General features: G+C 51.7%; 9 protein-coding genes across 9 annotated transcripts; 4 read left to right on the forward strand and 5 right to left on the reverse strand.

Annotated features, from left to right (window-relative positions):
- Window positions 1-384: 384 nt before the first annotated feature.
- GT037_008474 (uncharacterized protein) lies at window positions 385-2,352 on the reverse strand (the record flags this gene model as incomplete). The annotated part of the gene is made up of 2 exons (XM_038933521.1): window positions 385-2,028; window positions 2,080-2,352. 2 exons carry the CDS (start codon window positions 2,350-2,352, stop codon window positions 385-387), a joined length of 1,917 nt encoding a protein of 638 aa, XP_038783486.1.
- A 522-nt stretch (window positions 2,353-2,874) lies between these two features.
- On the reverse strand, window positions 2,875-3,699 carry GT037_008475 (uncharacterized protein; the record flags this gene model as incomplete). Its single annotated transcript, XM_038933522.1, has 1 exon — window positions 2,875-3,699. One exon carries the CDS (start codon window positions 3,697-3,699, stop codon window positions 2,875-2,877), a length of 825 nt encoding a protein of 274 aa, XP_038783487.1.
- A 5,556-nt stretch (window positions 3,700-9,255) lies between these two features.
- On the forward strand, window positions 9,256-11,087 carry GT037_008476 (uncharacterized protein; the record flags this gene model as incomplete). The annotated part of the gene is made up of 4 exons (XM_038933523.1): window positions 9,256-9,424; window positions 9,479-10,192; window positions 10,243-10,668; window positions 10,720-11,087. 4 exons carry the CDS (start codon window positions 9,256-9,258, stop codon window positions 11,085-11,087), a joined length of 1,677 nt encoding a protein of 558 aa, XP_038783488.1.
- A 32-nt stretch (window positions 11,088-11,119) lies between these two features.
- On the reverse strand, window positions 11,120-12,388 carry GT037_008477 (dnase i-like protein; the record flags this gene model as incomplete). The annotated part of the gene is made up of 1 exon (XM_038933524.1): window positions 11,120-12,388. One exon carries the CDS (start codon window positions 12,386-12,388, stop codon window positions 11,120-11,122), a length of 1,269 nt encoding a protein of 422 aa, XP_038783489.1.
- A 755-nt stretch (window positions 12,389-13,143) lies between these two features.
- On the forward strand, window positions 13,144-14,405 carry GT037_008478 (d-arabinitol 2-dehydrogenase; the record flags this gene model as incomplete). The annotated part of the gene is made up of 4 exons (XM_038933525.1): window positions 13,144-13,652; window positions 13,702-14,127; window positions 14,177-14,315; window positions 14,364-14,405. The coding sequence occupies 4 exons, from the start codon at window positions 13,144-13,146 to the stop codon at window positions 14,403-14,405; spliced, it is 1,116 nt and encodes a 371-aa protein (XP_038783490.1).
- Window positions 14,406-14,890: 485 nt separating this feature from the next.
- Window positions 14,891-20,777, forward strand: GT037_008479 (acetyl-synthetase-like protein; the record flags this gene model as incomplete). The annotated part of the gene is made up of 9 exons (XM_038933526.1): window positions 14,891-15,695; window positions 15,741-16,092; window positions 16,140-16,975; window positions 17,024-18,324; window positions 18,850-18,920; window positions 18,975-19,083; window positions 19,211-19,692; window positions 19,740-20,581; window positions 20,659-20,777. 9 exons carry the CDS (start codon window positions 14,891-14,893, stop codon window positions 20,775-20,777), a joined length of 4,917 nt encoding a protein of 1,638 aa, XP_038783491.1.
- A 581-nt stretch (window positions 20,778-21,358) lies between these two features.
- On the forward strand, window positions 21,359-22,219 carry GT037_008480 (uncharacterized protein; the record flags this gene model as incomplete). Its single annotated transcript, XM_038933527.1, has 1 exon — window positions 21,359-22,219. One exon carries the CDS (start codon window positions 21,359-21,361, stop codon window positions 22,217-22,219), a length of 861 nt encoding a protein of 286 aa, XP_038783492.1.
- A 162-nt stretch (window positions 22,220-22,381) lies between these two features.
- Window positions 22,382-24,711, reverse strand: GT037_008481 (uncharacterized protein; the record flags this gene model as incomplete). The annotated part of the gene is made up of 2 exons (XM_038933528.1): window positions 22,382-24,197; window positions 24,251-24,711. The coding sequence occupies 2 exons, from the start codon at window positions 24,709-24,711 to the stop codon at window positions 22,382-22,384; spliced, it is 2,277 nt and encodes a 758-aa protein (XP_038783493.1).
- A 645-nt stretch (window positions 24,712-25,356) lies between these two features.
- Window positions 25,357-26,439, reverse strand: GT037_008482 (uncharacterized protein; the record flags this gene model as incomplete). Its single annotated transcript, XM_038933529.1, has 3 exons — window positions 25,357-25,683; window positions 25,736-26,165; window positions 26,216-26,439. 3 exons carry the CDS (start codon window positions 26,437-26,439, stop codon window positions 25,357-25,359), a joined length of 981 nt encoding a protein of 326 aa, XP_038783494.1.
- Between the last annotated feature and the right edge of the window lie 51 nt (window positions 26,440-26,490).

Below are 26,490 nucleotides of genomic sequence, written 5' to 3' on the forward strand. Positions count from 1 at the left end.
AGTCCGCGAAGCCGCGCAGTTGCCGAGATCCCGCGGACCGGCACCCTCCGTGGGGCGAGAGCCTTATTGGATCGATGCATCATTACAAAGTACATGCTGTGTCAATATTAGGCTCTACTTGTAACGGCCGTGGCCAAGCAAGATTTCAGAATCTGTGATGATAATATTGATTGCATTCCATCTTCCAAAGCTAATGTGACTATCCTGATACCATGATACAAGGGATCAACTTCCCAAAAACACCATTTCTCATACCAACGCCAAACACCGTCCAAAGCAGCCGCCTACAATCCAAGTCATGCCAAAAGATGGGTATCCAGCCAACACCGCCAGACAGTACCTAGTCCCAAAGAAATTCTGTCAAGCGAACAGATTGTTGAACTTTTACGCGGACACGGAAACCTCAGGTGGTCCTTGGAAGATGGCCTCAGCAGGCGCATCGGGATCCCCTGTAGGCGCAGCTTGAGCCTGGGATGCCAACTCTCCACTGGCACCGGTCTCTGCCCACTGTCCCCAGAGACCACGCTTGGCGCGAATACGTAGAGGGCCACCAAGCTCGTTGGCTGGCTGCTCAACCTTGATGGCGTCCTTGGTTGCCAGTACTAACATCTCAAAGAACATCTTGGTCGCGTCTGTTCGTGATGTGCGAGCCTCTGGGAAGACGTCCTGGAAAACGATGCTGTTCTTCTGTCGTTCCGACTCACTCTCTTCAGCTTCCGGTCCAAACTGTTCCCTCAAGAAATGGACGGCGTGTTTGGTGCCTAATGATACGGGTCCGGCTTCATCGGGGTGGACTAGCGGCGCGGTTGTGTCGTCAAAGTTGTCTGGAACAGGCGAGAAGATGTCCTCCTCATCACCAATCTGCTGGAAGCCAGGGTCATCAGGGAGTTGAACAATGTCGTCGGATCCTCCAAGTGTGGGGTCGTTGTCCCCGCCGATGCCAATGTCCCCGCCGCCCAAAGTTGGCTCATCTTGCTCAAACTCTAGCTGGAGTTGAGGGGTCTTCTCTCCTTCGGCTGCTGCCTCATATTCCGTGGCACTACTCTCGATGTTCGCACCGTCACGCTTGCGCTTCTGAGCTGGACGTGAAATGACTTCCAGAGAGAGAATGCCTCGAAGCTCTGGAGCCCAGCCTTGACTTCGGCCATCACCCAGAATGCTTGAGACAAACCCTCCAGACTTCTGCATGTTAAGCAAGGCCATCAGAAGAGGGTCGCGAGGCAGGAACGAAGCAGGCTTGAGAATCTTCTCGCGGTTGTTCTGCTGCTCCCTCAGCTGATGACTTGAGATCATGGTTTCAGCATCGGCTCCAATCACTCTCCTGCGCTTGGCACGGGCTTGATGGATAGACTCTTCTTCTTCTTGCTCGGGCTCGGGCTCGAATATGGTAGTATTCTGCTCAGCGACCTCTTGCTCAAGGCGTGTAGCCTCCTCTTCTCCCAATTCGGATAGGGGCGATTCGTCGCGCTGTCGCACAGGGAAGTCGCCGGCAATGGAGGTGCCTGCTGGGAGTTCTGTATCCATGCCACCCATAGTGATGTCCAGGTCGTCGTCCAGATTGAATTCCGGGCGGCGCGCGAGTTCAGTTGGAGGGTCTTCGCCAATATCTATACCAAGATCATCATCGTCCACAATCAGATCCTTGCCCAGCCCGGTAAACTCCTCAGAGCGGCGTCGTTCCAAAGGTGCGTTACGGCCGACTTCAATGCTGGTGCCCTCATCGTAGGCTACTGTTGGCTCCAAGCCATCGTCCTCCCCAATGTCCAGGTTCAGATCATCGTCCGGGAGCTCCATTGGCTCCATGCGCGCCTGTTCAATGCTGCCGGACAGGAACTGGCTGTTGTCCCAATCGGGGACTGTGGTGTTGCCAAGATCGAGGTTGCCGCCAAGCGGCTGCGATAGAAGGAATGAAGGGTCAGGCATGGGAGCCAACAAATCAAGATCGGTAATTTGGTCTGGCAGTATCAGGTTGGTGGGGTTGGCAACATGAGTCTGAGAGGGCATGTCGATGTTTCCGGGACGGAAGGCCTGTATACAAGTCAGAAGTGTTCATGCCGCGCAAGCAAAGCTTGAACTTACCATCTTGATCTTCCACAAGGCTTCCTGACAGTCATCCTGGAGGTAGGTTGCCTTCTTGCTGTAGATGCGCACTTCACCAAGAAGCAGCTGCGCGTTCAACCGCAACGCAAGTGGACCGCCAGCAGCCACCTCTGGCCGGATGATGACCTCGCAACTCTCTGGGATCTTGTGCTGCAGCACTTGGGCCTTGGTAAGCTTCTTCTGCTGGTTCGAGGCAAGCCAGACGTGCGCAAGGGCACCCTGCTTGAAGAGGAGATCCTCTGGAAGAAACATGGTCGTGGTTGAGTCGATCGGTTGGTGGGTGGGGTGATGGAGGAGTCGCGATGTTGTTTACGTCGACGCGTCGCGAACAAGTCGATGCGCGTGGCGGGGAACGCGCGCCGGCAATGTCAAAAGTGGGTCCCCAGAATGCGCGCGGATGCAGCAATGGCGACAATGGTCAAAAATGGTTGAGCGACGATGGTGTTGCGAATGCGCTCGGTCGTGGTAGGATAAATGAGGCTGGTAAGGGCTGGCTGGGATTAGACGGCGAACGAGCCAGCGGCGCCGCTTAGTCATTGGTCGTGTCAACTAGTCTGGAGACCAGCCATCTTCATCTTCCACGTCATACTACGCTTTCACTCTGCGACACATCTGATATGCAACGACACCCAGAAAGAGCAAGAATAGCGGAATTAGCTTTCAGAACATTCGAGAGACTGTATACGGCATGTATTGAACCGCGGCGTGCCCATCGATGGCATGTTTTAATTTGGCCTGTCAAACTTGGGTCAAGAGCTTCAATAGCTACATTCTTCACATGCGCCTACTCCATCTTAAACCTGGATTGCTCGCTTCCACGTAACTAACGGTAACGTCTCTGTCCTGGGCCGCGAAGCCCCTTTCAAGCCACTGCACCAAACTCTCGATCAACGGTGTGCAATCGACCAGAACGTCCTGCATAGCCTGTCGATCACTCACTCTAATCCGAGGCCAGGCTTCAACTGTTAGTCTGTTCAAGTTCTTTAGCTTCAGAATTTCTGTCAACCGATACATCGAAATAATATCCTCCAGTCTCCTGATGCGCGTCTGATCAAAAGACCATAGTGTTGTTGGCGGTTGTTTCAGGTTTTCGGCCCATGTACACGAGTCTATGGTCATATATTCAACTTCGAACTTCAGCTGGACTTGTCTTAGTTCTGTACATCGCTTCATCAATTTAATGTATGCGTTATCGTTCCCAGCACTGGGTCGGTGACAACCGAAGAGCTGGAAATTGAGATCACGAACTGCAGCAAAGCCTTGGTTGTCGGCTTCAGGAAAGCTTTCAAGAAACAAGCTGAACGGCTCCACTTCAACAGGGCTGGAAAGACACAGCCTGGTTGTTTGTAGCAGAATAGAGGAAACGTCGATACGGGTGGCTTCATCTGTGCGACAGAAGTCTTCGAGCCACTCCAAGCAGAATGGGTTGCCACTATGTCGAAAATCCGCTACGCTAAGGTTTAGAGGCCGACACTGGGAAATGAGGTCTTCTGGACGCATCGCCCGATAATAGATGTTCTTTCTGAGCTCCCATGGTAGCTTCAGAAGTAACTTCAGAAAGGAGTAAGGGGCAGGGGCTGTGGGATTAGGTGTGGTCATCTCGTTCGATACCTAGATCGTAGCTGGTAGTGGAGAACACAAATGGAGTCGTTTGTTTCCTGGAACCCGTTCTGCCTTTAAAGGTGTCGGTTTGCGAAAAGCAAGGTACGACAGTCTCGCTTGAAACAACGAGACTGTTCTTTAGCCACAGGTACTCCAATCAAGAACGCCACGTGGGAAATTGTTAGTTTCCATCAGAAGTACCAGCTATCGACACGCAAGTGGATTTAGTAACCCTTTCGTTTCCACGTACTTACCATGTAATTGCGCGCTACTTGCAGATCAAGTTTTCGTTACAGCGAAGCAAGTACTTCTGAAAGCGTAACTAGCTGACGACACGGTTGTAACGTAGATTTATGGGACAAGAACGTGATAAGATGTAACCCTGGACCATGGCATTGCAGCACCTTTAGGTATTTTCCGGTGAACAAAGTACGTGGCTCTGCGTGCAGCAATGCACCAGCACAGGTGCTGTGAGTCACCCACACTATCCACATGTTTCATAATGTCGTTGAGCACAGTCGGCTTCTGGGCTCTTCAATACGATAAGCGATGGATCTGCAAGATGATCATCCAGCCCACTGGCCTCCACAAGGCTGAAAGGGCGTAATTCGGGGTACAGAGTTAATCCGTAGGCAAAGTTGTTGAGTCCCGACTACGCTTGGTGGGTGCGGATGGACCGGACGCTTTAATAAACCGTTGCAGATCAGGCGTTTCGGACGAGCTACTGCGAACCACTCGCATTCTCGTTTAGAGTCGAAGCTTCCACCGATTTCGCGATTACAGCAATTTGCATCCTCCACAATCAGGCCAGATGTCGTGATGGAGAAATCTTTGACCGTGAGGCGATTTTGACTTGCATGCGTTTGGGCGCAGATCATCATAAAAGCAAAAAGTCTCGAACGCGGACTCCGTACTCCACTCCGGCCGTCTTCTGATACCAGGTACGCTATCTTATCGGTGTCGCAAGCTTAAGCCCGTAAACCCGCACCGCACGTACATGTTTCCGGAGCCGTGTCTGACTGACCGGCTTATCATGTTCTGAGGCAGCAGCGAAGGGACCACATGGCACACATGCGCCATGATTACTGCCTCACGTAGGGTACAACTGCAGCACCACGTAATCGTAGAGGGCTGAATTGTGTCAAGCTAACGACATGTGTGGGCTTTCGCGAGTGGCCTTCTTGGGTGCTGACGAGTGCACGGATGAAGTGGCCGTGCAATTCTTCGCCTGATGTCCGAGATGCCGCCCACTTTAAGCCGCCTTCCAGAATTTGTTTGAAACGAGGTTTGCCGTCCCTGTCCTTGTAAAGACAACATGGCCGTTTGAGTGCTGAGTCGCACGCTCGTACGTAGTCTGCGTGATGCAACCAACGTGCTGGCGGTCGCTGGGAATAGTAGGCGTGGCGGCTGAGCGTCACAGAGTGCGTAGGAGGAGGTATGCAGGCTACAGCCAAATGCCGGAATTGACGGGAAGCCAAAAACAAGGTTTGGACGCTAGGCCGGCGTGATGAACAACCAGGAAAGGGTCTCGAGCATGCGTAAGAGGAGACCCTTGACATTGAGTAAGAACGCACTGGCCACGGACATTCTGGCCTCGGGTCTCTCCACTGTATAATCTGCCATGACACACACATCTTCTGGACGCGTCAACTGTCATAAGAGTTGCGGCTGCCATCGTCACACCTGATCTTCCACCTATCTCTTCCAAGTTTATGAAACGCACCCGCAATTCTTAATCTGCGCTTCACAGCTATAAGCAAGCCACCCATCGTGCAACTGCAGAACTTGGGCATCTTCACATTAACTCCATTTGGCACTCCACACTATTATTGGACCCATCCGCACGCTACCAAGACACGCCAACGGACACCATCGATTACGGCTACTCTAACGCCCAAATACGCAATTATTGCCCTGCATATCTTGAATTTGCTGGCTACATCATCGGGCATTCATCACCCTTCGGCGCATATATTACGAAGTTCACCCGCGGCTTCAAGACTTGCCTAAGTCCAGCACGCTACAAAGTCACTCGCACACCACTACACACTACTCAAAGACATCACCACACACTACTCAACAAGATCACCACAAACACTCGGCACATCTCCGACATTCAAAGCCACAATGTTCTCTTGCGCCAACTACGAGCGAGGATGCAGGGGCCGCTGCAACGCTATGAACGGACGATGTGATAGCTGCCACACACTCAACCTACAAGTCCGCAGCAACAGCGCTTCATCCACATCATCAACCAACGGCCTGCCATCGGCTGCCTACTCGGCAATGACCAACTCCTTCGCATCGCTCTCTCAGCTCAACTCATCCTCGTCATCGCAAAGAGCGCAATAGCCGATGAGTACTTGGCGTTCATCGTCTGAACGCACACCATCATGACATTCAACGAAATCATTCCCGCATCAGCGACTTAGCGACACAGTGTGCCGGAAACACTCTTCGACTTCGGCTTTGCGATTAGGGATAGTATTGGAGCACATGGGTTAAGCATTTACATGGAGCGTTATCTTTCTTTTCTGTTGTATGATATACCAGTTTTTTCTCTTCTTTCATTTCTTTATTCTACCAAGGACCACTGCAGGCGTTTGACAGGGCAGTAGACAGGGGGATGCACCTACGACGCATGACGCTAGGCATAGTTTCCCTCGGAGGACTTGACCAACTCCAACCACCACAACAAATAAACACATATTACCTCACTTGCATTTCACTTTGCATCATCTCGCGACTACTTCGGTGTTTCCTCTGATGCGCAAACACCTTTCACGGCACACATCACGAATGCAGCGATACGTAAGACAAGACTCTTCCCAGCCCCACAATATTGTCTAGAACTCCCCTCATCCACCCGCCCAGTGCTCATGATCACTCTGAATCCCTAACCACATGGTCAAGCTTTCAAAGCGGCTACTGCCTCCTTTCACGGCAATCACGGATCCATATTACCGTACCAAACGCACATCTATTTCCTTATTCCCAATAGCCTCTATAACAAAAACGTCCGTGATGTTCCGTGGCTAAGAGCGCAGGATAAAAACCCACCTTCCGAGGAGTCCAGACCCCAAGCGCACGGTTAGGGCCTCAAAGTCGGTATCGATCGAGCGTTGTGCTGGGGATCGGCTGCCTGGGGTGAGCGGGCGAATTGGGGTTCGAGGCATCTGGTGCAGCGCGACGTTGGCGACCGCTGCACTGTGACGTCAGTGGTGCATTTCACATGTCCTCCTTACTTGCGGTTGGCAGACGTGTGGCAGGCGTTGCGTTTCAACTCCGAATGAAGTGGGCACTCCCTTTGTGGCCGCGATAGCGGGACGAGGTTGTAGCTCTTTTTTCTTTCGGTGTTATGATGTTTTTTGCTCGATTAAACTTTGATGATCCGACATAGTGCCGCGGAGGCCAACCTCACACAGCGGATGAGTATTATCAGGTGACGGGAAAGCAGTGCCGAGGCCAATAGAGCCTTACGGGCCTTGCTGTTGAATGGCATTCTTGCATTCCCATGCCTGTGGTCCATGCACTTGTGCCCATTGTTTCCCCGAATACTGCGCACCACAGCACCTGAGGTGTTGCAGCTGCGCCGATAGATGCATGCACGTTGCTGCGGTTACACCACCCTCAATAGTGTTGCATGGAGTCAATGACGGCTCTTGAAACCCAACATGCAACTTCACTGCAACGCAGCCGAGCCCTAACATTGACTGCTCGCCAAACCTGACGCCCATGTCAAAGCTGTGTTATTGTTGTCAAGACTATCATGTCGATCAGCGAATCCTTTGCGCCGAATTTAGCACCGCGAGTACAACAACTCCACCACTTCTGCCTGTACTTTCTTTTGCTCTCGCTAAGAAAAGCCTATCGAGTCGATGACCAGCCATTCGGACTTGCACTACCGGCAGTCATAATGACTAGCGAGCACCCTTAGTTAGTGTCATCGACGAGAGGGTCCATAAAAAACGGTGAGTTGCTAGCGAGAAAAAGGGCGAGACGTGGCTTTGCGGGAACGGAAGACGCTTATTTACCTACGTCATTCCATCGGAAAAGCTCTCCAGGTCTCCACCATCGTGAACAGTCTGGAACAGCGAGTCGATATGCAGCCTGGATCTTGTCGAGGCTCCTTCCAAGATTCTGCTCAGTCCAGTCACGTGCGGTGAGTATCATCCTGTAGGCGTTCTTTTGTCTGGAAGTAAGAGAAGATGCTACTGTATAGACGCAGTATGCTGCATACCAACAGGCGCATGACTGGCAGTACGATATGACTGATCGCTATACATTCCACCCTCCTTTTTTACGCGCAACAAACCCGGCTGACTCTCGGTGAAGACTGCTGCGTAATCAACTCTAACACGCCCAATGTCACCTATAGAAGGAGAGCGCAACGTAGTACAAACTACCTTAGTCACACCTCCGCACGCCTACAAATACCCATCTATTTCTGACTTGTGACTCCCCAAAATAATATATGCTGACAAAAGCAGAATGGCCGTCGAAAACTACCGAGATCGTTATCCGTGCAAGAGACGACGTCACGTGGCAGCGCGACAGTAGCGTAGTCGAGCTGAAAAGGGTATACATGACGGGCTGATGAACAGGATATGCAGTCACACGGTCCGACAAACCAATAGCTGGATAGCGACGTTGCTTACTCGACACTGTCTTGTGGTGCGTGGATGATTGTTTCTAGAAGGAGGAGGCTCGAGGTGCATGCAGCCCTACCCGTGTGAGAAAAGCTTGGTTAGTTGAGCAAATCAGCGGTAGTGGATGGTGGTGGTAGAGCGAATAGCAGTGCAATGGTGTGTGTGTTGTTGTTGAGGAAGATGGGATGAGAGGATAATGCATGTCTTTACCCACGATCCTAGTACCATGTCCAATCAACACAGTGGCTAGCCAAGGCTGAGCCGGTCTACCAGCCAGCCACAATATCTTTCCATAGCCATTTCATCCTATCTGCTGCCTCACCTACCTCGAACGGGCATACATTTCGTGCTTTCCACTAACCCACGGTTCAGCCACCTCGTATACAACCCTGCGTTAGCATAACCACATGTTCCTATGCGCATCTCAAATTTCACTACGAATAGCGTACGTAAATAAATCCCGCTTACCAAATGCCTCGAACATAGACAGGCTGTAGCACAAGCACCTACAAGTCTCGCTGTCACCCACGCCCATCATACCGCTATTGCGCTGAATAATCTCGGGAAGAACGATGAGAAGAGCAAATAGCGCCGATGAACCGGATGTAGCGAAACGGTCATCAAAGCAGACGACGTGCATGTGTGTCTCCCACACCCCGCATCATAGTGCTGTGACATGGAGTACATATCCCCATTTGAAGCGGTGGACTTTCCTGTTTGTTGATACGAAACAGCGTCGGCTTTCTTCCTACTTGTTTTCTTCTTTCCACATCAAACTTGGAGGAACTTGCCGAGATAGGTCGACTTGTTCTTCTGAGCACGATTGCATAATACCCACTTGCCGTCGTTGGTGCCAAGACATACAGGCTTCGATTTGTTGTGTATAAGCTCTTTCTTCTAAAGCATGTCGTCGTCTTGGTCAGATCCCGCCCCACCAAGGAGACCCAACTACAAAGTACGCTTTCGACATGGTGTGTTTCCTGATCTGGAAAGTCAAGCTACTAGAGCAGACATCAAGAAGTACGACTACTTCTTCGGTGCAGGGCAGAAGTGGGTTGGTACGCCGGCAAATTGTACGTACACGGAAAAGTGATATCGAGTGGACCATGTTAACGAATTTTCTGCAGATGATTTCGTGGACGAATCATCACTTGTTGCTGAAGAGTTTGAGAACCCTGGAAGCGCCGATAGGAGGAAGGCACCGAAACATATGGCTCGCTCGAGGTCTGCTAAGAAGATTCCACAGTCGGAAACAAGAAAAGCCTCGAGGGCAAGAGACCAACGCGCGCGTCCGACGAGTGGAGCCTGGTCTGGTCGATCGCTCGTATCTGCAGCATCGCAAAGCATACACAGCTCATGGCAGCTTCCATCGCATGTCTGGCGACATACAAGCCCAGCACCTGGCTCAGTATCAAGTCTCTCTAGCCTGGACGAGTCCCAACTAGAAACTTGGCACTCTGATCTCCCGTCGCCAAATCCGAATATTGCCGCAAGCCAAAGTTCACTGGTAGCATGGCCGATAACTGACCCCACTGAAGCGTATCTGTTCCGATACTGGGTTGATAAAGCAGCGGAATCGCTAGACATAACTAGTTCTACCAGCATCTTTAAGAAAGTTGTCCCGAAACTCGCACTGGCAAGTCCGATGCTCATGAACGCCATCTTCATGATATCCGGACAGTGTATTCTGCGCTTCGATCCGTATTTTCCTACTAGACCGTATGAGTACCACGAAAGAATACTGCAGAGTCTCATACCGCATCTCGCAGAAAAGGGAAGAATAGAAGACGAAGCGACTTTGGTAGCTGCGATGCTATTGCGGAATTTTGAAGATTTTCACTGTATGTCAACATGAGCCAGGATATGTGTTGTTCTGCTGACAGTCAGCTAGCCGGTACACAGGGGCAGACACATCTCTCCACATTTGAGCTCTTCTATGGCCCTGAAGGCTGGGTTTTCGACATGGCTAGTCCTGTGGTACAGGCTGCTCTAGTACTACATGTGCATGCTGAGGTTAGCCAAGCGTTACTCAATCAACCAAGTCTGCGTATCGACTATGAGTCGTTCATTCTACCAGCGCTGGCCTCACCGGTTGATGAAGCCTCATGGAGCAACCGTATATTATGGCTGAGTGCGCGCATCCTGCAGTGGGCGCAGAAAGGCATGCGCACAATGGACAATTGGCTTTATCTTCACAGTCTGGTTGACGAGTGGGAACGGAGACGTCCCGCCAGTTTTGATGCCTTCTTCTACCAAGAAGAAAACTTGCACGCCGCGGGAACCCCTCCGCAACTGTGGTTCTCGAGTGCTTGTCACGGTGAGTCAAAGTAATCGCTAGCCTGCGAATTGCTTGCTGACTTGCCTACAGCGGATGCGAACCAACACCTGCGGATATGCCGCATCGCACTTGCAGTCAATAACCCTAGGATAAACACGCAAGACGCACGTGGGATAATCATCGCAGATTCTGCACACGATGAAGTGCTGAGAAGGTTGAGAGAAATGATAGCTATTGCTCGGTGCAATACGCACTGTATTTCTGCACAATGGAAAGCCGCTTATACAATACACAAGTTTGGCACCGTACTGCAGGATGAGCAAGTCCGATGCGAGATGATCGAATTTCTAGAAGAGGTGCAAGCCACAGGCATGCCGGCGGGAGCGTCGATTAACCATCTCAAAGAGCAGTGGAATTGGAGCTGGAACCACTACGGGATAGGAACGAATCGATTGTAGCAGGAGCTATGTGACTTGGGCTGTTGCCAAGATCACCTGGTTAGTGACCCAGCTAGGAACAAACTGCCCATAGCCACACCCACGAAAGTGATGAGAATGATTCGGCCCTTCCCAGTCAGGGCGAGATAGGACATGACGCCTACAATAAGCTCCCATCGTCGAGCGGCGTCCCTTCTGGCTTTCCACTGTGGGTTGATCTCGAAGGGTGGCCGGGACAGAACATCATTCACGTCCAGCTTGATAGGCTTCTCGTCAACGCGAACCGAAAGAGCTACCGGTCGATGATCCGATGTCGGCTGTACCGGTAAAGCAGTGTAAATCTGGGGTTCTAGGTCTGATGCAGATCCAGACGGAAGATAGAGAATACGATCACACCACGAGGGATATCGGTGCTTGGACCATTCCCACGAATCATTGTCTCCTGTATTCTTGCCGTGTGGGGTGGCGTACTTGTATGTAGGTGGGAAATTGATAGGCAGTTCCTGGAAACCATGTAGCGTGCGTTTGGCGTCCTTCTCTCTCATCAGCTGGTCTTTCTTCAGCAATTGCGAGTAATGCTGTGGCGAAGACTCGGACGCGGTGGGCTGGGGATAGGACTCATGCGCTCCTTCATCTGGCGGGGTATCGTGCGTGCGGTAGTTGAGATCTCCGTAGAAGAAGACGTGGTTGCCAGGTGTAAAGAGGCCATTGTGGTCGGCTGGGGTCTCGGATGAGGAGCCAAGCAGCGGCCTCTCTTCACTATGACTGTATGGGGAGTCGTCGCTGTTGACAAAGACCAAGTTCCGGACGAGATTTTCCCAGTCTTTGTTCCTTGCATCCACGTTGCTCTCCATGGGCGCGAGATGAGCAGCGGCGAAAGTCAGATCCAGTGTGTCATCGGAGCCTGGGCAGGCCAGGCCAACGCGCATGGCTACAGCGCCCTTGTTTCCCATGTTGGAGAAGCCGACACCGGCGCCTGCCGATTGTATCCATTGTATCCTCTGTGTGACGTGGGGTTTCGCGAAGAGCATCAGGGCGGTCATGCCCAGGCTGCGCGTCGCAATATGTTGGAACGGTTCGCTGCCATTGCTGCGGAGGTCTGCGGCAAGCTGAACAGTGGTCGTCACGCGGTCAAAGTAGGGCTTCAGATAAGATGCTCCGAGGAACGAGTAGGCGATGGGTGCGATTTCCTGCAGTGAGATGGCGACGATGTCAGGCAGAGGCGTGTCTTTGGGAAGGGCGTCGAACAAGGAAGGCGCGAGAGACTGCGGGTCGACCAGGTTCCGGGCAGCATTGAAGGTGAGGAGGTACAGCTCGAACATGACGGGTCACGATGGTGCCGCGTTGCTGGATGCGTGTCGGTCAGCACAATTACGGCTTGTTGAGGGCGATCACCATGCAGAGTTTAGACGAGATCTTGGAAGGTACCAACAGGGCGAGCGATGATATTGATAATATCTAAATGTTGCGCGTCGTGGAGTAGGCGCGTCCTGTGCCAGGTGAGTGGAATGGCTGCAGCGTGGGGCAGCAGGCGGTCAGGATTTGCTGGAGCTTCCCCCAGCCATGTGTAGTGCGGAGAGGAGAAACGGCTAGGGCGGCTCCACTGTAGCTCTGGAGGTGGAGTGCCAACAGCGACGGTGTATGATTTATATGGAGACGCTGGTAGAGGACAGGCCAGAAGCCCAGGATGCAGTGTGCGGAGGTGGGAGTGCATGCGGGATGAGCTCGCCAAACCCTTACCCTGCATACAGCTGTCGTCAGAGGCGTTTCGTCAGTCAACAAAACGCGGTGGGGGACAGCTCGAGCTCTTGGAAGGACCGAGATAATCGGGAGCTGCTTGGGCATCGTGAGCTTTTCTTCTGACGTCTGCATTTGATCCGCCTTTTCTCTTGCCCACTTCGCACTTCTTACGTCCTCACGGTGCCTTGAGATTCAAGCTCCCCTCACATTGACCCGAGAGCCTTCTAGAATCACCATAGATATTCATCCCCACTCGACGTTTACAGTCACCCTCTTAATTCAGCGCCTTCCTACAGCCCTTGCTGCACTCAATTGATTTGAGCACTCTACTACAGCCATGTTCAGGTCTCAAGTTTTCCGTCAAGTCGCTCGCGCGGCCCGAGCCCAAGCTCCCCGTTCAGCGTTCCGACCAACACAGCCAGCTATTTCCTCGCTGCGACACTTCACTTCATCGCCTAGCCGCTTCGACAAAGACCCCAACAATGATGAGGTCGATGCGGCAACAACATCGGGTGAGCCTGGTGAGAGTGGAGACCATGAGGGTCAGTATGCTCGAACCCGAGACGACATTGTCGTGGAATACCCAGAAGAAAAGGACCTGCCACCTTCAAATCCCGTTGTGGGCCGAGGAGGAGAGCACTTCAAGCGCACCCTGGCTTCCTTCTCCATGGAAGGCAAGGTAGCCGTCGTCACCGGCGGAGCTCGAGGTCTCGGTTTGGTCATGGCGCAGGCGTTGGTGACCTCCGGAGCCGATGTAGCCATTGTCGACATGAACAAGGAAGAGGGTGAGCGGTCAGCAAAGGGTCTTCTCGATGTCTTCAAGAAGGAAAATCCCGGTTCCAGGAGGTGAGAGCATTGTGTGCAATTACTCGGCTTGGACTGACCCAAGATACAGAATCCCCAAGGTTACAGCACATTTCTGCGATGTCTCAAGTCCTACGTCTGTCAACCAATCCTTTGCTGAGATTCTGAAGAAGCACGGCAAGGTTGATAACCTTGTTACATCGGCTGGCTTCACCGAGAACTACGACGCCATCTCTTACCCTCATGACCGCATACAGAAGCTTTGGGGAGTCAATGTCGACGGTACCTACCTGTACTCTGTCGCTGTCGCGAAGCATCTCATGGAGAGGAAGGCACCAGGAAGCATTGTCATGATCGGCAGCATGTCGGGAGCCATAGTCAACGTTCCGCAACCACAGGCTCCATACAACGCCGCCAAAGCAGCTGTCCGACATCTAGCATCCAGTCTGGCGGTTGAATGGGCTGGTGCTGGCATTCGCGTCAACTGCATCTCGCCTGGATACATGCTCACTGCGCTGTAAGTAAATCAATAGGCGATGAATGTGCGGTCGCTGATTACCATGTAGGACCAAGAAGATTCTCGACGACAACCCGGATCTCCAGAAGCAGTGGACTTCTCTGATCCCCGTTGGTAAGATGGGACGTCCCGAGGATCTGATGGGAGCTGTCACTTTCTTGTCTAGTGACGCGAGTTCCTACGTCACTGTAAGTGATCTCCAGATAGGCTGATGAGCTAAAGCTGACCAGACACAGGGTGCCGATCTCCGGGTCGACGGAGCTTACACATGCACATAAGCCAGAGGCTGATGTACTTGGTGAGGAGTGAAGAGGGGTGTGAGGTTGAATAGATGTAGGATAGTCGTGTAATAGATATGTTCTCTATCTGGGGTAATAATTTGTGGTCGGTCTGGCGGCTCAAGGCGATATGCTAGCTCTAATAGTTATCTACATCATCTTCAATTAACCAACTATTGATATGATGCGCTCTATGCCCGCGCGTGCCTAGGTGAACTTGCATGTCTTGGTCAGGAAGCAGGATTGGCAAGCGGCATGGTCTCAGACAGACTTGGTGCATCGCGTCTTAGTCATGTCCACATTTCAGCTCTTGTGGCCGTGCGCTGTGGCGCATGTGCGACAACTCCGCCAACGACGGCCCTGCATAAAGCTCCAGTCTCTCAAGCCGCTTCCCAAGGGCTCTATTTGTCGCGCCATGTGGCATGAATAGTGACACACTACAGTATAATTGACGATCGCTTTGTCTCCTTGGCCGGCCCGAAGCCATGTTCAACATCTCGAACTTGGTGCAGAAGGCCCAGCAGTACATCGAACCCACGCTCAATACCATAGCCGCTCCCGCATCGACAGACCGCCGACCCTCAAAAGCCACTCTCTTCCGCTACCAGTTCCGACTCCCCGACTCTCAGAATCCCCTCCAGGAGATCACCGCTGAGCTCACGCTCCAACCCCACCATTCCACGAGGGGCCCCGGCGACGTCACATCTGAGAAGGAGCGCAGCCAGGGAAACCACTATGTGGGCAAGCTGCACCTTAGCGAGCAGTATCTCTGCTTCTCTACACAGGGCTCGAGCTTTGCCAATACCGCGAGCCTGAGCTCTTCCAGCAGCTTCACGGGGCAGACTCATGGGGCGGGACCTGCGGGCAACGGTTTCACATTACCACTATGCGGCATACGACGGGTAGAAAGACTGCATAGCCAGAGCTACATGTTCGCACTCGCCATCACGACGTGGAACGGCATACCAGACTCAAAGTCGCAGGCGCCTGCTGGCCAGAAGCTTACGATTCAACTCGCGGGGTCGCGACAGGCATGCGAGCGCTTCTGCGATGCTTTGAAGAAGGGGCTGCGGGAGGGAGTCAAGGAGGTGGATAACCTGCGCAAGGTTGTGGGGCAATGCTACTCCGAGTACCTTCTCACCGACGCCGAGGAGAAGAAGGCCGGAGAGGATGGCAAGCAAGCGCGAGAGCATCCAGATACCGGCCTAGGCATGATCTTCAAGTACCCAGGCAACGCGCGAAAACTCAGGGACGCGACAAAGATACGGTTGTGGCGCGAATATCTCAGAGGTATACCCGCTCAGCCCGCGCAGTGGCATCGCTGACATACAGTAGACAACGGCCGAAGCGCGACCCTCATCCGACAACCCACTTTCCACAAGCTCATCCGTGTCGGTCTGCCGAATCGATTGCGAGGCGAGATGTGGGAGCTCACATCCGGTGCCTTCTTCTTGCGCCTACAGAACCCAAATCTCTATACCGAGACGCTACAAAAGTTCTCCGGGCGGGAGTCGTTAGCCATCGACGAGATTGAAAAGGATCTCAACAGAAGTCTGCCAGAATACCCGGGCTTCCAGAGCGAAGAGGGTATTGGTCGGCTCCGACGAGTGTTGACGGCATACAGCTGGACAAATGAGGAGGTTGGTTATTGCCAGGCGATGAATATCGTGGTCGCAGCATTGCTCATGTATGTGTGCCCCTTGATGCGCAGCTTCTCCCACCTAACAGACCAAGTTACATGTCCGAATCGCAGGCCTTTTTCCTCCTTTCCGTGCTGTGTGACCGTCTCCTGCCCGGCTACTATTCGCAAACCATGTACGGCACCTTGCTGGACCAGAAGGTCTTCGAATCACTGGTTGAGAAGACTATGCCTATACTATGGGACCATCTGGTTAAATCAGACGTACAGCTGTCCGTTGTCTCATTACCCTGGTTTCTTTCGCTCTATATCAACTCTATGCCTCTAATCTTTGCTTTCCGCGTTCTTGATGTTTTCTTCCTCGAAGGTCCAAAAGTTCTCTTCCAAATCGGCCTGGCCATCCTGCGCATCAATGGCGAGGAGCTGCTCGATGCTGCAGACGATGGCTCCTTCATCTCAGTCTTGAAGTCGTACTTCTCAAGACTCGATGAGTCCGCCCACCCCAAGTCAGAGAACCCTAAACTGCGAGCTGTGACTCGCTTCCAAGAGCTCATGGTAGTAGCGTTCAAGGAGTTTGCTGGCATTACCCAGAACACCATCTCTGAACAGCGAGCAAAGCACAAGGATGCCGTGCTTGAGAACATCGAAAGTTTTGCTAAGCGCACGTCGATCCGTAATCTCGGTCCCGATAGCAAGAAGCTGAGTGTGAATGACCTCGGGTTCTTGTACGACAAGTTCTATGCCGTGCTGTACGAACGACAACAAAGAGCAGAGATCATGCAACAAGAGGCCGATCGCAAGGCAAAGGCGAGTAGGATGAAGGCGACAGAGGTTGTGACTGGTATATCTGGAAGCGCGGAGAAGGGCCGTGTGGCACTCGGTCCTAGCCCTACACAAATGGATTACGATGCCTTTAGGGAGTTCCTCGCTGGTAAGTTTGAAACATCATCAACATGCGTGTTTACTGACCGTGACTCAGGTATCGCGAAGTGGGCAATTACTGATTCGCCAAGCTCTCCACCGGAAAGTAGTGGTACCCAGTCTCCTCACTCGTACTTTGGAAACAGCTTGAGGAAACGACCACCAATGTCCCCATGGGGATCAGGACCAGAGCCAGCAGATCATGAGTTTATGCGACGCTTGTTTCGACGCTGGGATGTAGACATGACCGACTCGTTATCGCTGCAGAACGTTGTCACTGGGTTTGCGCATGTCAAGGGTACCAAAGACATCATGTCCAACATCAGCTATTTCTTCGAACTCTACGATGACGATGGCGACGGCAGGGTAGATCGGGAGGGCATCTTGAGAATCTCAGAAGCCTTGCTGTTTTTGTCAAGGCGAGGCGTCCACGACCCGACTCCAAACGCGTCTTCATTGGACATAAGTTCTACGGCAGGATCGGAACGTGTCGGTCGAGACGAACAGTTCTTGAGTAGCGTCTCCGCCTTCATTCGGCATTGCTTCGAATATGCCGATCCTGATCATCCATCGAACCAGACGAATAAAGCCGTCGAACAGGTTCAAGAAGAGGTCGATAACTTTGCAATTGGCGATGATGACGAAGAGGATGACTTGATCGATTTCGGCTCTGAGCCAGCAACACCAAAAGCCAAGGCGACGACGTTCGAGAAGTCAGAACAAAACCCACTCTCACCAACACCATCGAATCACACTACCGAGTCAGACGTTGCAGAGCGCAATGACAAGGCCAAGTCGGCAAACCTTGCATTGGATCCGAACAAGCCTCTACATATAACCTTGCCTACTTTCCGCATGGTCATCCTTGCAGACGACGCCTTACTGAACTTCTTCGAAGTAGGGTTTTCATCATCTTTCCGCCTGGCCGACGAAACACTCTCGTCAGGTTCCAGTTTCCATAACCTCACCACTTTTGCGAATGCTGGAAAACAGGGCGGTGGTGGTGGCGGATTGGGTGGCGTTGTTGGCGGCGCCGGGGCTGGCGTTGTGCCACCCGGAAAGGGCCTGCGAGGCATGCTCGACAACATCGTCAACGACGGCATGCGTGTCGCGACTGAGGTCAGAAGAAGATACGATGAAGCACAGAAGGAGCTGGACAAGGAGGCACGGCATGGACGCGAGGATGAAGAAGACGAAGAGGAGGTTGATGCGAAAGATTTAGATCTGTTAGAAGGTGCAGAGACGGCAGATGTGGGTGCGTCAAAAGGAGAAGCACCACAAGAACTCTTGTCACCTACAAGTACTGGGGAGGAGATTAAGACGGCCAGAAACCGGTCGGCTAGTGATGCGAGTAGACGGGTACTTGAGTTTGAGAGGTAGCATTGGGATACGGTATGAGTGGTCTTCTTGGAGTCAGGAATCATCTCAAGACCTTACTTCTGGTCTTTCTCATCACTAGACTCGTGTATGAAACCGTTTGAAGCTATTTGCTGTTTGCTGTCTCTTAACGACCATGTCTGATGTCTCCATGGGGGGAAGCCCCACCCTTGACGGCTAGCTATCCGACGTAAACCGCGTGTCTTTAGCTCCCTACAGCTACCCCGCAGAATCATGTACTGGCCCGCGGCTCAGTTCCGAATGAAGCTCACTAACCAGCTTTCTCCACACCGAAATCGATCTCACGATGCACACAAATCTCTCCTTACATCCGATGAATTCTCCGTGTGAAGATGATCCGGTCGCTCTTTGCTCGTGCTGCAAGGTCCCCTAAATCTACCCATTGCGCGCGACGAGGTCTCCTTACACAGGCATACAGTGTTGGACCTACTGAGGTATCTTTCGAGCTTTCCGATGATGTGATTGTAGAGACTGACATTGTAATAGCCGCCATTGCTGGGGAAGACTGTGCCGCAGCACTTTGCGGGGGTTGTGAGACAACATGGCGACCGTGACGCGTACATGTCCCTCCCAACGAAGCTCCAAGGACGAGCTGGCTAACGTTTAAGTAGAGTAATATCACATCACCAGCGCATACGCTTGACCTACGACGCGCTTGATCGCGACTCGAACAAGCTTGCAAGAGGACTGCAGAAGCTTGGTGTGAAGAGGGGAGACCGAGTTGCTGTTAGCTTGGGGAACAATGCTGAATTCGCTACTCTCACATATGCACTATTCAAGCTCGGCGCGATACTGGCATGTGGAGTTAAATTAGACGGAAAGTTGGTGGCAGCTAACACGTACATAGGTACCACTGAATCCCTCGTTCAACGCGCCCCAAGTCCTTAACGCTATCAACCATCTCGACGCCGCACATCTCATCATCGGAGCCGAAACGAACCTCCCTCGCAAAGAACCACGATCCAACATCTCACTCCTCACGCACTTGATCCCCAACCTGGCCGGCTCGAGCCTCGAATCCGAACTTGTTCCGTCGCTTAAGAATGTCGTGCTAGTAAACAACGCGCAAGGGAGAGTGGATCTGAACGAGTACAGGAGTTTAAAGAGGTACGAGCACGTCATCGAAGATGGTGGCCAGGACAACGCGTTTGAAGACCAAGGGTTACATCCAGACGACATTGTAAACATTCAGTTTACGTCTGGGACGACGAGCATGCCAAAAGCTGCGTGTTTGAGTCACAAGAGTATCTTGAACAATGGCAATAACATCGGTGACAGGATGCTGCTGACACCAGACGACGTCGTGTGCTGTCCGCCTCCATTATTCCAGTAAGTTCTCGTGGGTCCAAGCATCAACATTATCTGACCCTCCGTAGTTGCTTTGGATGCATTCTCGGGTACATGGCTACAGCTACGCACGGCAGCGCTATCGTATTTCCAACCGAAGCCTTCAACGCCCTCGCCACACTCGAAGCCGTTCGCGAATACAAATGCACAGCCCTTTACGGGGTACCCACCATGTTTGTAGCCGAGCTTGAGCTGCTGGCTCACGGTGCCGTGCCTAAAGATGGCTTCCAGTATCTCAGGACCGGCATCGCAGCTGGCTCTGCGATTCCTTCCGAACTCATGCGCAAGCTACACAAAAATCTGAACTTGACCGAGCTAACAATTTGTTACGGCATGACCGAGACTTCTCCCGTATCAGCTATGACTACCACGGATGATCCTATCGAGAAGCGTATTGATAGTGTTGGTCGCCTCCTCCCGCACGTTCGTGCCAAGGTCGTTAATCCGTCAGACTGGTCGCAAACCCTCAACGTAGGTCAGCGCGGCGAACTCGCCGTATCAGGCTACCTTGTAATGAAAGGATACTGGGGCGACACAGCACGCACAGAAGAAGTTCTGCAGCCAGATGAAGACGGCAGGTTGTGGATGCACACTGGTGACGAGGCATCCATGGACGAAGAAGGCTATATCAAAATTACTGGCAGGATAAAAGACTTGATCATCAAAGGAGGCGAGAACATTCATCCTCTGGAGGTAGAGAATTGTCTCTTTGCTCATCCCGCTATTAGTGAGGTTAGCGTTGTAGGCCTGCCGGACGAACGTTATGGCGAGATCGTTGCAGCGTTTGTAGTCAGACATGGGGGCGATGAAGGGAACGTGACTGCAGATGAAGTGAGAAGTTGGGTCCGGGAGAAGTTGAGCCATCACCTAGGTAAGTCGATGTATGCCCAGGCTTCTGAAGCTTAGACTCTGGACCCGAGTAAGAGCGACGCTGACTGCAGAATTCAGTGCCGAAGTATGTATTCTGGGTGGACAACTATCCCAAGACCGCCAGTGGAAAGATACAAAAGTTCAAATTAAAAGAGCAAGGTATCGCATTGCTACAGGAAGGGAAAGGATTGGTCTGATCCGCCATAAGCTTTACGCTCTGTAATGAATCAATTCGTACGATATAGCGGACCCGATGACTAATTTACAACAGAGACTTTCTACCAGCTGCATACTTTAATTTCAATACCTTCTTGGCCCCAAAGTCCGGCAAAAGTCCTCTAGCTAAGCTCCTTCGGGTTTATCCAATCGACTAATGACATGGTACAGTACTTCATGCGAGTGAGATTAGGTAGGTGGGTCGGTTTATCCTGAAGCATGTAGCCGAGGGCTTTGTGTAGCGTGGGATTCCCTTCCTTTCCCAACATGGTCAAGAGTGCCTGCGAGAAAATTCGTTGCCGATACTGTGCATCACTGCGGGCACTTGTGTGGTGTCGGGCGAAGTTGGTCATTAATAAATGTACATGTTGCAGCTCGCCTCACATTCGAGTCTGTAAGTTGGTCGATCGCTACAACTCGACGTCTTTTAGCGCGGATACGTCTACATACGTTTTGTTTGACTCGTACAGTACTCCCTCTCTATTACCAATCTGTCCGAAACGATCACCTCCTACTGGCGGATTGAGTCTCTCGTTTGAGTCACCCCAAAACAAACGCCAAGATGTCCCAACCAACCAACACAAAGACACCTACTCCCTCCAACCCCTCGTCTCTAAAATCCCGCTATGAAATACGTAAACTGGAACCCAAACACATTCCCTGGGCCACAGCAATTGTGGCTCACAGCCATGCTTTCCATTCATCAGTCTGGCAGTACATTTGGCCAGACCGGGTACTCGGCCGCTGGGCCTTGAAAGGTGCTTCACAGATGGAATATCTCGTAGAACACCAAGTCAACTCTGGGCTCTCATACGGTGTCTTTGACACGGAATACAAGTTCAAAACCAAAGAGGCTGAAGAAGTTGGTGGGAAATTGTTCTGGGATGCGAATGAGCCAGAAGAAGCTAGTGTGGAGCAAACCCAAGGACGCAAAGCAGAAGGCATGCGATTGCTCCAACAGATGGATTTTCCACTGGTCAGTATAGCTCTATCGTATGATGGATTCAATGGGCTTGATCCCGCAAGGATGGGACCGCTGCTCAAATTGTGGCCTGAGTTTACTGTGATATACGGTACTCTGGAGAAGCGCGACCCGAGAGGTCCTTCGGAGTGGAAACCTACTGCACCGAGGCAGGTGTTGATGCGCAATGCCACGTCTACACGCCACGACTATGAGGGCGAGAAAATTGCGTCTGGTGCGGCGCGTTGGTTGAGGCGCGAGGCAAAGTTGATGGGCTTCCGAGGCATTCAGATCGAGTGTATGGCAAATGCTGTAACGTATCTTTGGAGTGATGGTGTTGAGGAGCCGTTCAAGGGAAGGGTGATTAGTGAGTTTGACACTGAGACTCTCGAGATTGAGAATGGGGACAAGCCGTTTGGGTTAGTGAAGCAGAGGGTTACCAAGTGTTGGGTCGACCTATAAACATGGTGGTGACTCAGACGGCAATGGAGAAATGATATATGCAAACTAGACGGGCAGTATATTACGTGATGGTTCTTATCAATCAACGATGTTGCCTTGGGGTAATTTTGGTGCGTAGAACTATCGTAAAGTCATAAGATAGAACTGAACGAACTATGACCTTCAATGCTCTGGTACCGTCCATTGCTCAAGCAACACATCAACGACGTCTCGGTCGCCTGGGTCAAAGGGTTCTTCGATCCCGAATATCTGTTTTCTCTTCTTCTCCCTGTGTGATAAAGTACTGTATGCGCCTTCGAGACCAACATCTAGAGTACTTCTTATACGTCGTATCTTGTTATCACGAGGACGGTCGGCTTCTTGCTCCAGCTTATCGTCCGACGGAGGGCGCACCACTGGGTCGTGCATGTCGTCTGGAATCGATGTTGTCTCCTGGGTGTGAGTGTTCCACTGACGAACGGCATTTGGCACAGTGGGACGCGACCGCTTCCGCTTCTGGGTGCTTCTCAATGATCTTGTCATTAGACTTTCGTCTTCAGGTAACCTTCCTCCATCAAACTCTTCAAATCGTGATCCCTCTTTTGCTTTTCGCCGGCTGGGTTTCACAATTGGGGACTGTCGTACGTGACCGTTGGCATTTGTCCGTGGTGCGTTCCTTTTGTTGGTACTCCGTAGACTCCTCCGTCCTTGCTCGTGTAGAACTATGGCAGGCTCACCTAACATATCTATATCGATGGGCGAATGTCTAGTAAAACTCCTAGACGTCGTTTTCTGCGACTGCTGATGTACATACTGATGGCTCTGGGCATTAAGGGCGGGTGATGTAACCGGGCTGAAGTAGGCTCCCGGTACGACGAAACCAGGGATCTGGAAGCGCGCATCACAAGAGGAAACTGCTTCGGAGTTCATCTTTGGTACGGCTAGCATAGACATAGGTGGGCCTCCATGCTGTGTCATCAGCTCAGCTAGTCCTGGCGACTGACTAATATCACTCCTACTCCGGCTGCGTTTAATAACGTTTCTAGGACCTTCAGCTGCAGATAGACCTATAGAACTACTCGGCTCTGCTTCTTTTCCGTAATTGCTTAGGTTCGTATTAATTCGAGGCGACTTCGGACGACCCCAGCTACCTATGCGCTTTGGCTTTTCGATGATCGATTCTTTAGACTTGTCCGAGGCTGTGTCGGACTGTTGTACAGGTATGCTACCTTTAAGTTTGAGCAGAGCGCGATTGGAATCGGATTGAAAGTCTTCTGGTTGCGGTTCGTTTAGGTGTCGTCGTGGTGGAAGCGGTGACGTTGGTTGCTGCTGCTCAGGCACTACTGGAAACGGCGGGCTCTCAGACCCGACATGAAGAAAACTGTCAAAGTCAAAGTTCTCTAGAGCGCCCCCTCCCATGTCACCCAAATCCAACGCGTGATTGTATTGGTTCGAAGACCGTGTGGCCGGAGACCCATACCTTGATGGACCCATAGCTTGAGTAACATTGATACCTGATTCAAATTTGCGGCAGAAGCGTTGGTAGATTTTGCGTACGCGTCGCTTCTGATGGGGTTCTTGGTTGTTTTCGAGGCTCTTTTGAAGCACTATAATGCGCCTGAGCAGTTTTGTAACGTGCTTCGCCGCTTTTGATAGTTCCTCTCTAGATATATGCTCATCGTCTTCGTCCGTCATTGTGGCATCGCTGTCGGAGGTATCGGAATCGTCTGTGGCAGAGATATCGATAGTGAGAGTGCTCGTCTGGGACTCTATGTGCTCCTCCAGAGGTGGCAGTTTCATGGTTTGAGCGTTAGTCATGAGCTCCAGTGTTGGAACACAGGAAGCGTTGCTTGATCCTTGGAGAGTCTCTTCGTCGTCGATTGCAACACCGCAAAATCTGCTTTCTAGAGCTTGTAGGCTTTTGATTGAGTCCTGCTGCCGTTGGTGCAGTTCACGGATCTTGTCGCGCTCTTCTTCCATGACGCTCTTTTCCATTTTGCTACGACTGTTGTCAGCTGCATTTCATGCGCGGCGGTGGAATCCTCGACTCACCCTCGCGACTGGCCTTGTGCCAATTGCAACACATGCAACAAGAGTACAAGGCTGTTCTTCAAGCTTTCTAGCCTCTTCCGATGTAATTCAACCCGCTGTTCTTTCATCGGCCATGCCAATTTACCCATCATACTCAGGGTCTTCTTTCCGTCCTTTTCTGTCTTTCTTCTCTTCTCCACCATCTCCGATAGTTGGTCGAAAACGCCTTGGCATCTTTTGATGATATTGTGGGCGTCCTGGACAGCTTTCTTCGAGATGATCGACTTTGTGTCTTCAGACTCAAACACCCTTCCTACGCTTTCGAGCGCGTTGGAAGTGAGTTCTACGTCGTCGGCGATGTCTCTAATGTCTTGGTCTGCTCGGGCAGCTGAGCTCGTGAAGTTGTATAATGTGACGCTGAGTTTGGCTCCAGCCCCCGCGATCTGAATGATGCTAGCTGCGAGGCCCACGACTTCGGCCATTGTAGGATAATCGCTACGTAAGCATCAATAGTGTGTTCGAAAGTATCGCGTCATTGTACTGATCATATGGAGGGCGAGGATAAAGGTGGTTCAAGGTCAGGGTAGGATCCACACACAGGCTGAGCCCCTGCTGCGGCTGAGGCGCATGCTGCATGGCTTGCTGTGGGGGCTGAAGCGAGCAACGGCATCATCCTACGAGATGTGTAGAGGCGCCAGCATTTCGACTGTAGTTGATTACCGCATGTTCGAAGTACGATGAGGCCAAGCGTCACTACGTAGGCAATATTGTAGATGCTCTCGTTATATGTGCTTGCAGGTCTAGATTCTCGAGGATGCACTTCACCGAGCAACACTGATATTGCGTCCGCCTCAGCCAATCTAGCTCGACGGGCTTCTCTTAATAGAGGATAATCAACACTTTCGCAATTTTTTCTGGCGATGTATAGAACGCATGTCGCGTCCCTTGGGTTGGATAATTGGAAATCGTACAGAATGGTGAAAGAATGATTCTGGAAGTAAAAGACACAAAGGGTGTAGACATTACGTTCCGGAGCTAGATTTTGGGTATATGGTGGAACTTTATCTTGGTGTAGAAAGAAAATACATCAGCGGCACAGCACTTGTGCCCCTTCGTCCATCGTCTTCTCATCTAACATGTACGAGTTCGGGCGTTTGCTGGTAGTAATCCTGCTGGCCATTGCCATAGGCGTACGTCGCTTGCTGCTGCGTAACAGGCACATATACTGGCTCGGTCTTCTCGATCGTCTGGCTCCAGGAGATGTGTTTGGCGATGCACATCAGAGTTACAAAAGTCAGGATTTGTGACAATGTCGAGATAAACGACAGGGCAATCATTGCCTCATTCGAAACAGAAGATTCATAAGGCCAGAAGTAGAAGGATGAGAAGACGATCCCTAATACGGAGTAGACGAATAAGGTGATATAAAGAGCCGTTACCCAGCCGATGAGGTCCTACAAACTTGTTAGTGGATGCAATAGTAGACCGTATTTGCCGTCAACTTACGCCTCCGGGTAGGCGTCGAGATCTCAACGCAGAGACATTCGATAGCGAGAAGGCCGCAGAGACGATGACGCTAATCAACCATAAGATGTCGACTGTGAGTGAGAGGGCTTGTGCAGTGACCATCGTGAGAGCAAAGTCGAAGTTCCAGTACTTGCTGCTTATCGAGACGTAGCTGGAAAGTGCCAAGTCGGCAATCATGACAGCGGCCATGACCCCAATGATGATCCAAGACACGGTCTTGGATCCAGAAGATGTAGTTTCGAGTTGCTTAAGCAGCATAGAGTTTAGGATGTAGACGAAGATGACGAGCAGCATCCAATTAGCCAGGCGGGACATGACGTTGGACGCTACCGATAAATTCAGATAGTCGTCGACGCTCAGGTCACTGCACTGATACATGAGCTCGCCTATGAGAACCAAAAGGCGCGAGCTTAGAGCAGTCAGCATTTATGGAGTCTGTGATGCAGGAGTAAGACTTACAGAACTTGGAAGAAAAGTGCGACGACAAAGGGTACGCCAACCAATTTCTTTCCGCCCTCGCTCTTCCTGCGAACGAAGAATGTCGCGATGGAGAGCCCCAGGAAAAGGACAAGGAATACCACATCGTATGCGAGGCTGGCTTGGGCAAGTGGTGACATGAAAGCTCCCGAACATGTTGAAGTCATATATCCGGCGCCACTACCACCCCCCCGTCTTGGTGCCATGATGAACGCTGTGTGGTAATGCAAGCGCAAATCTGGAGGCTCAACTGTCGT

This window comes from Alternaria burnsii (assembly GCF_013036055.1).
Source record: "Alternaria burnsii strain CBS107.38 chromosome Unknown 744, whole genome shotgun sequence".
Taxonomy (NCBI): domain Eukaryota; kingdom Fungi; phylum Ascomycota; class Dothideomycetes; order Pleosporales; family Pleosporaceae; genus Alternaria; species Alternaria burnsii.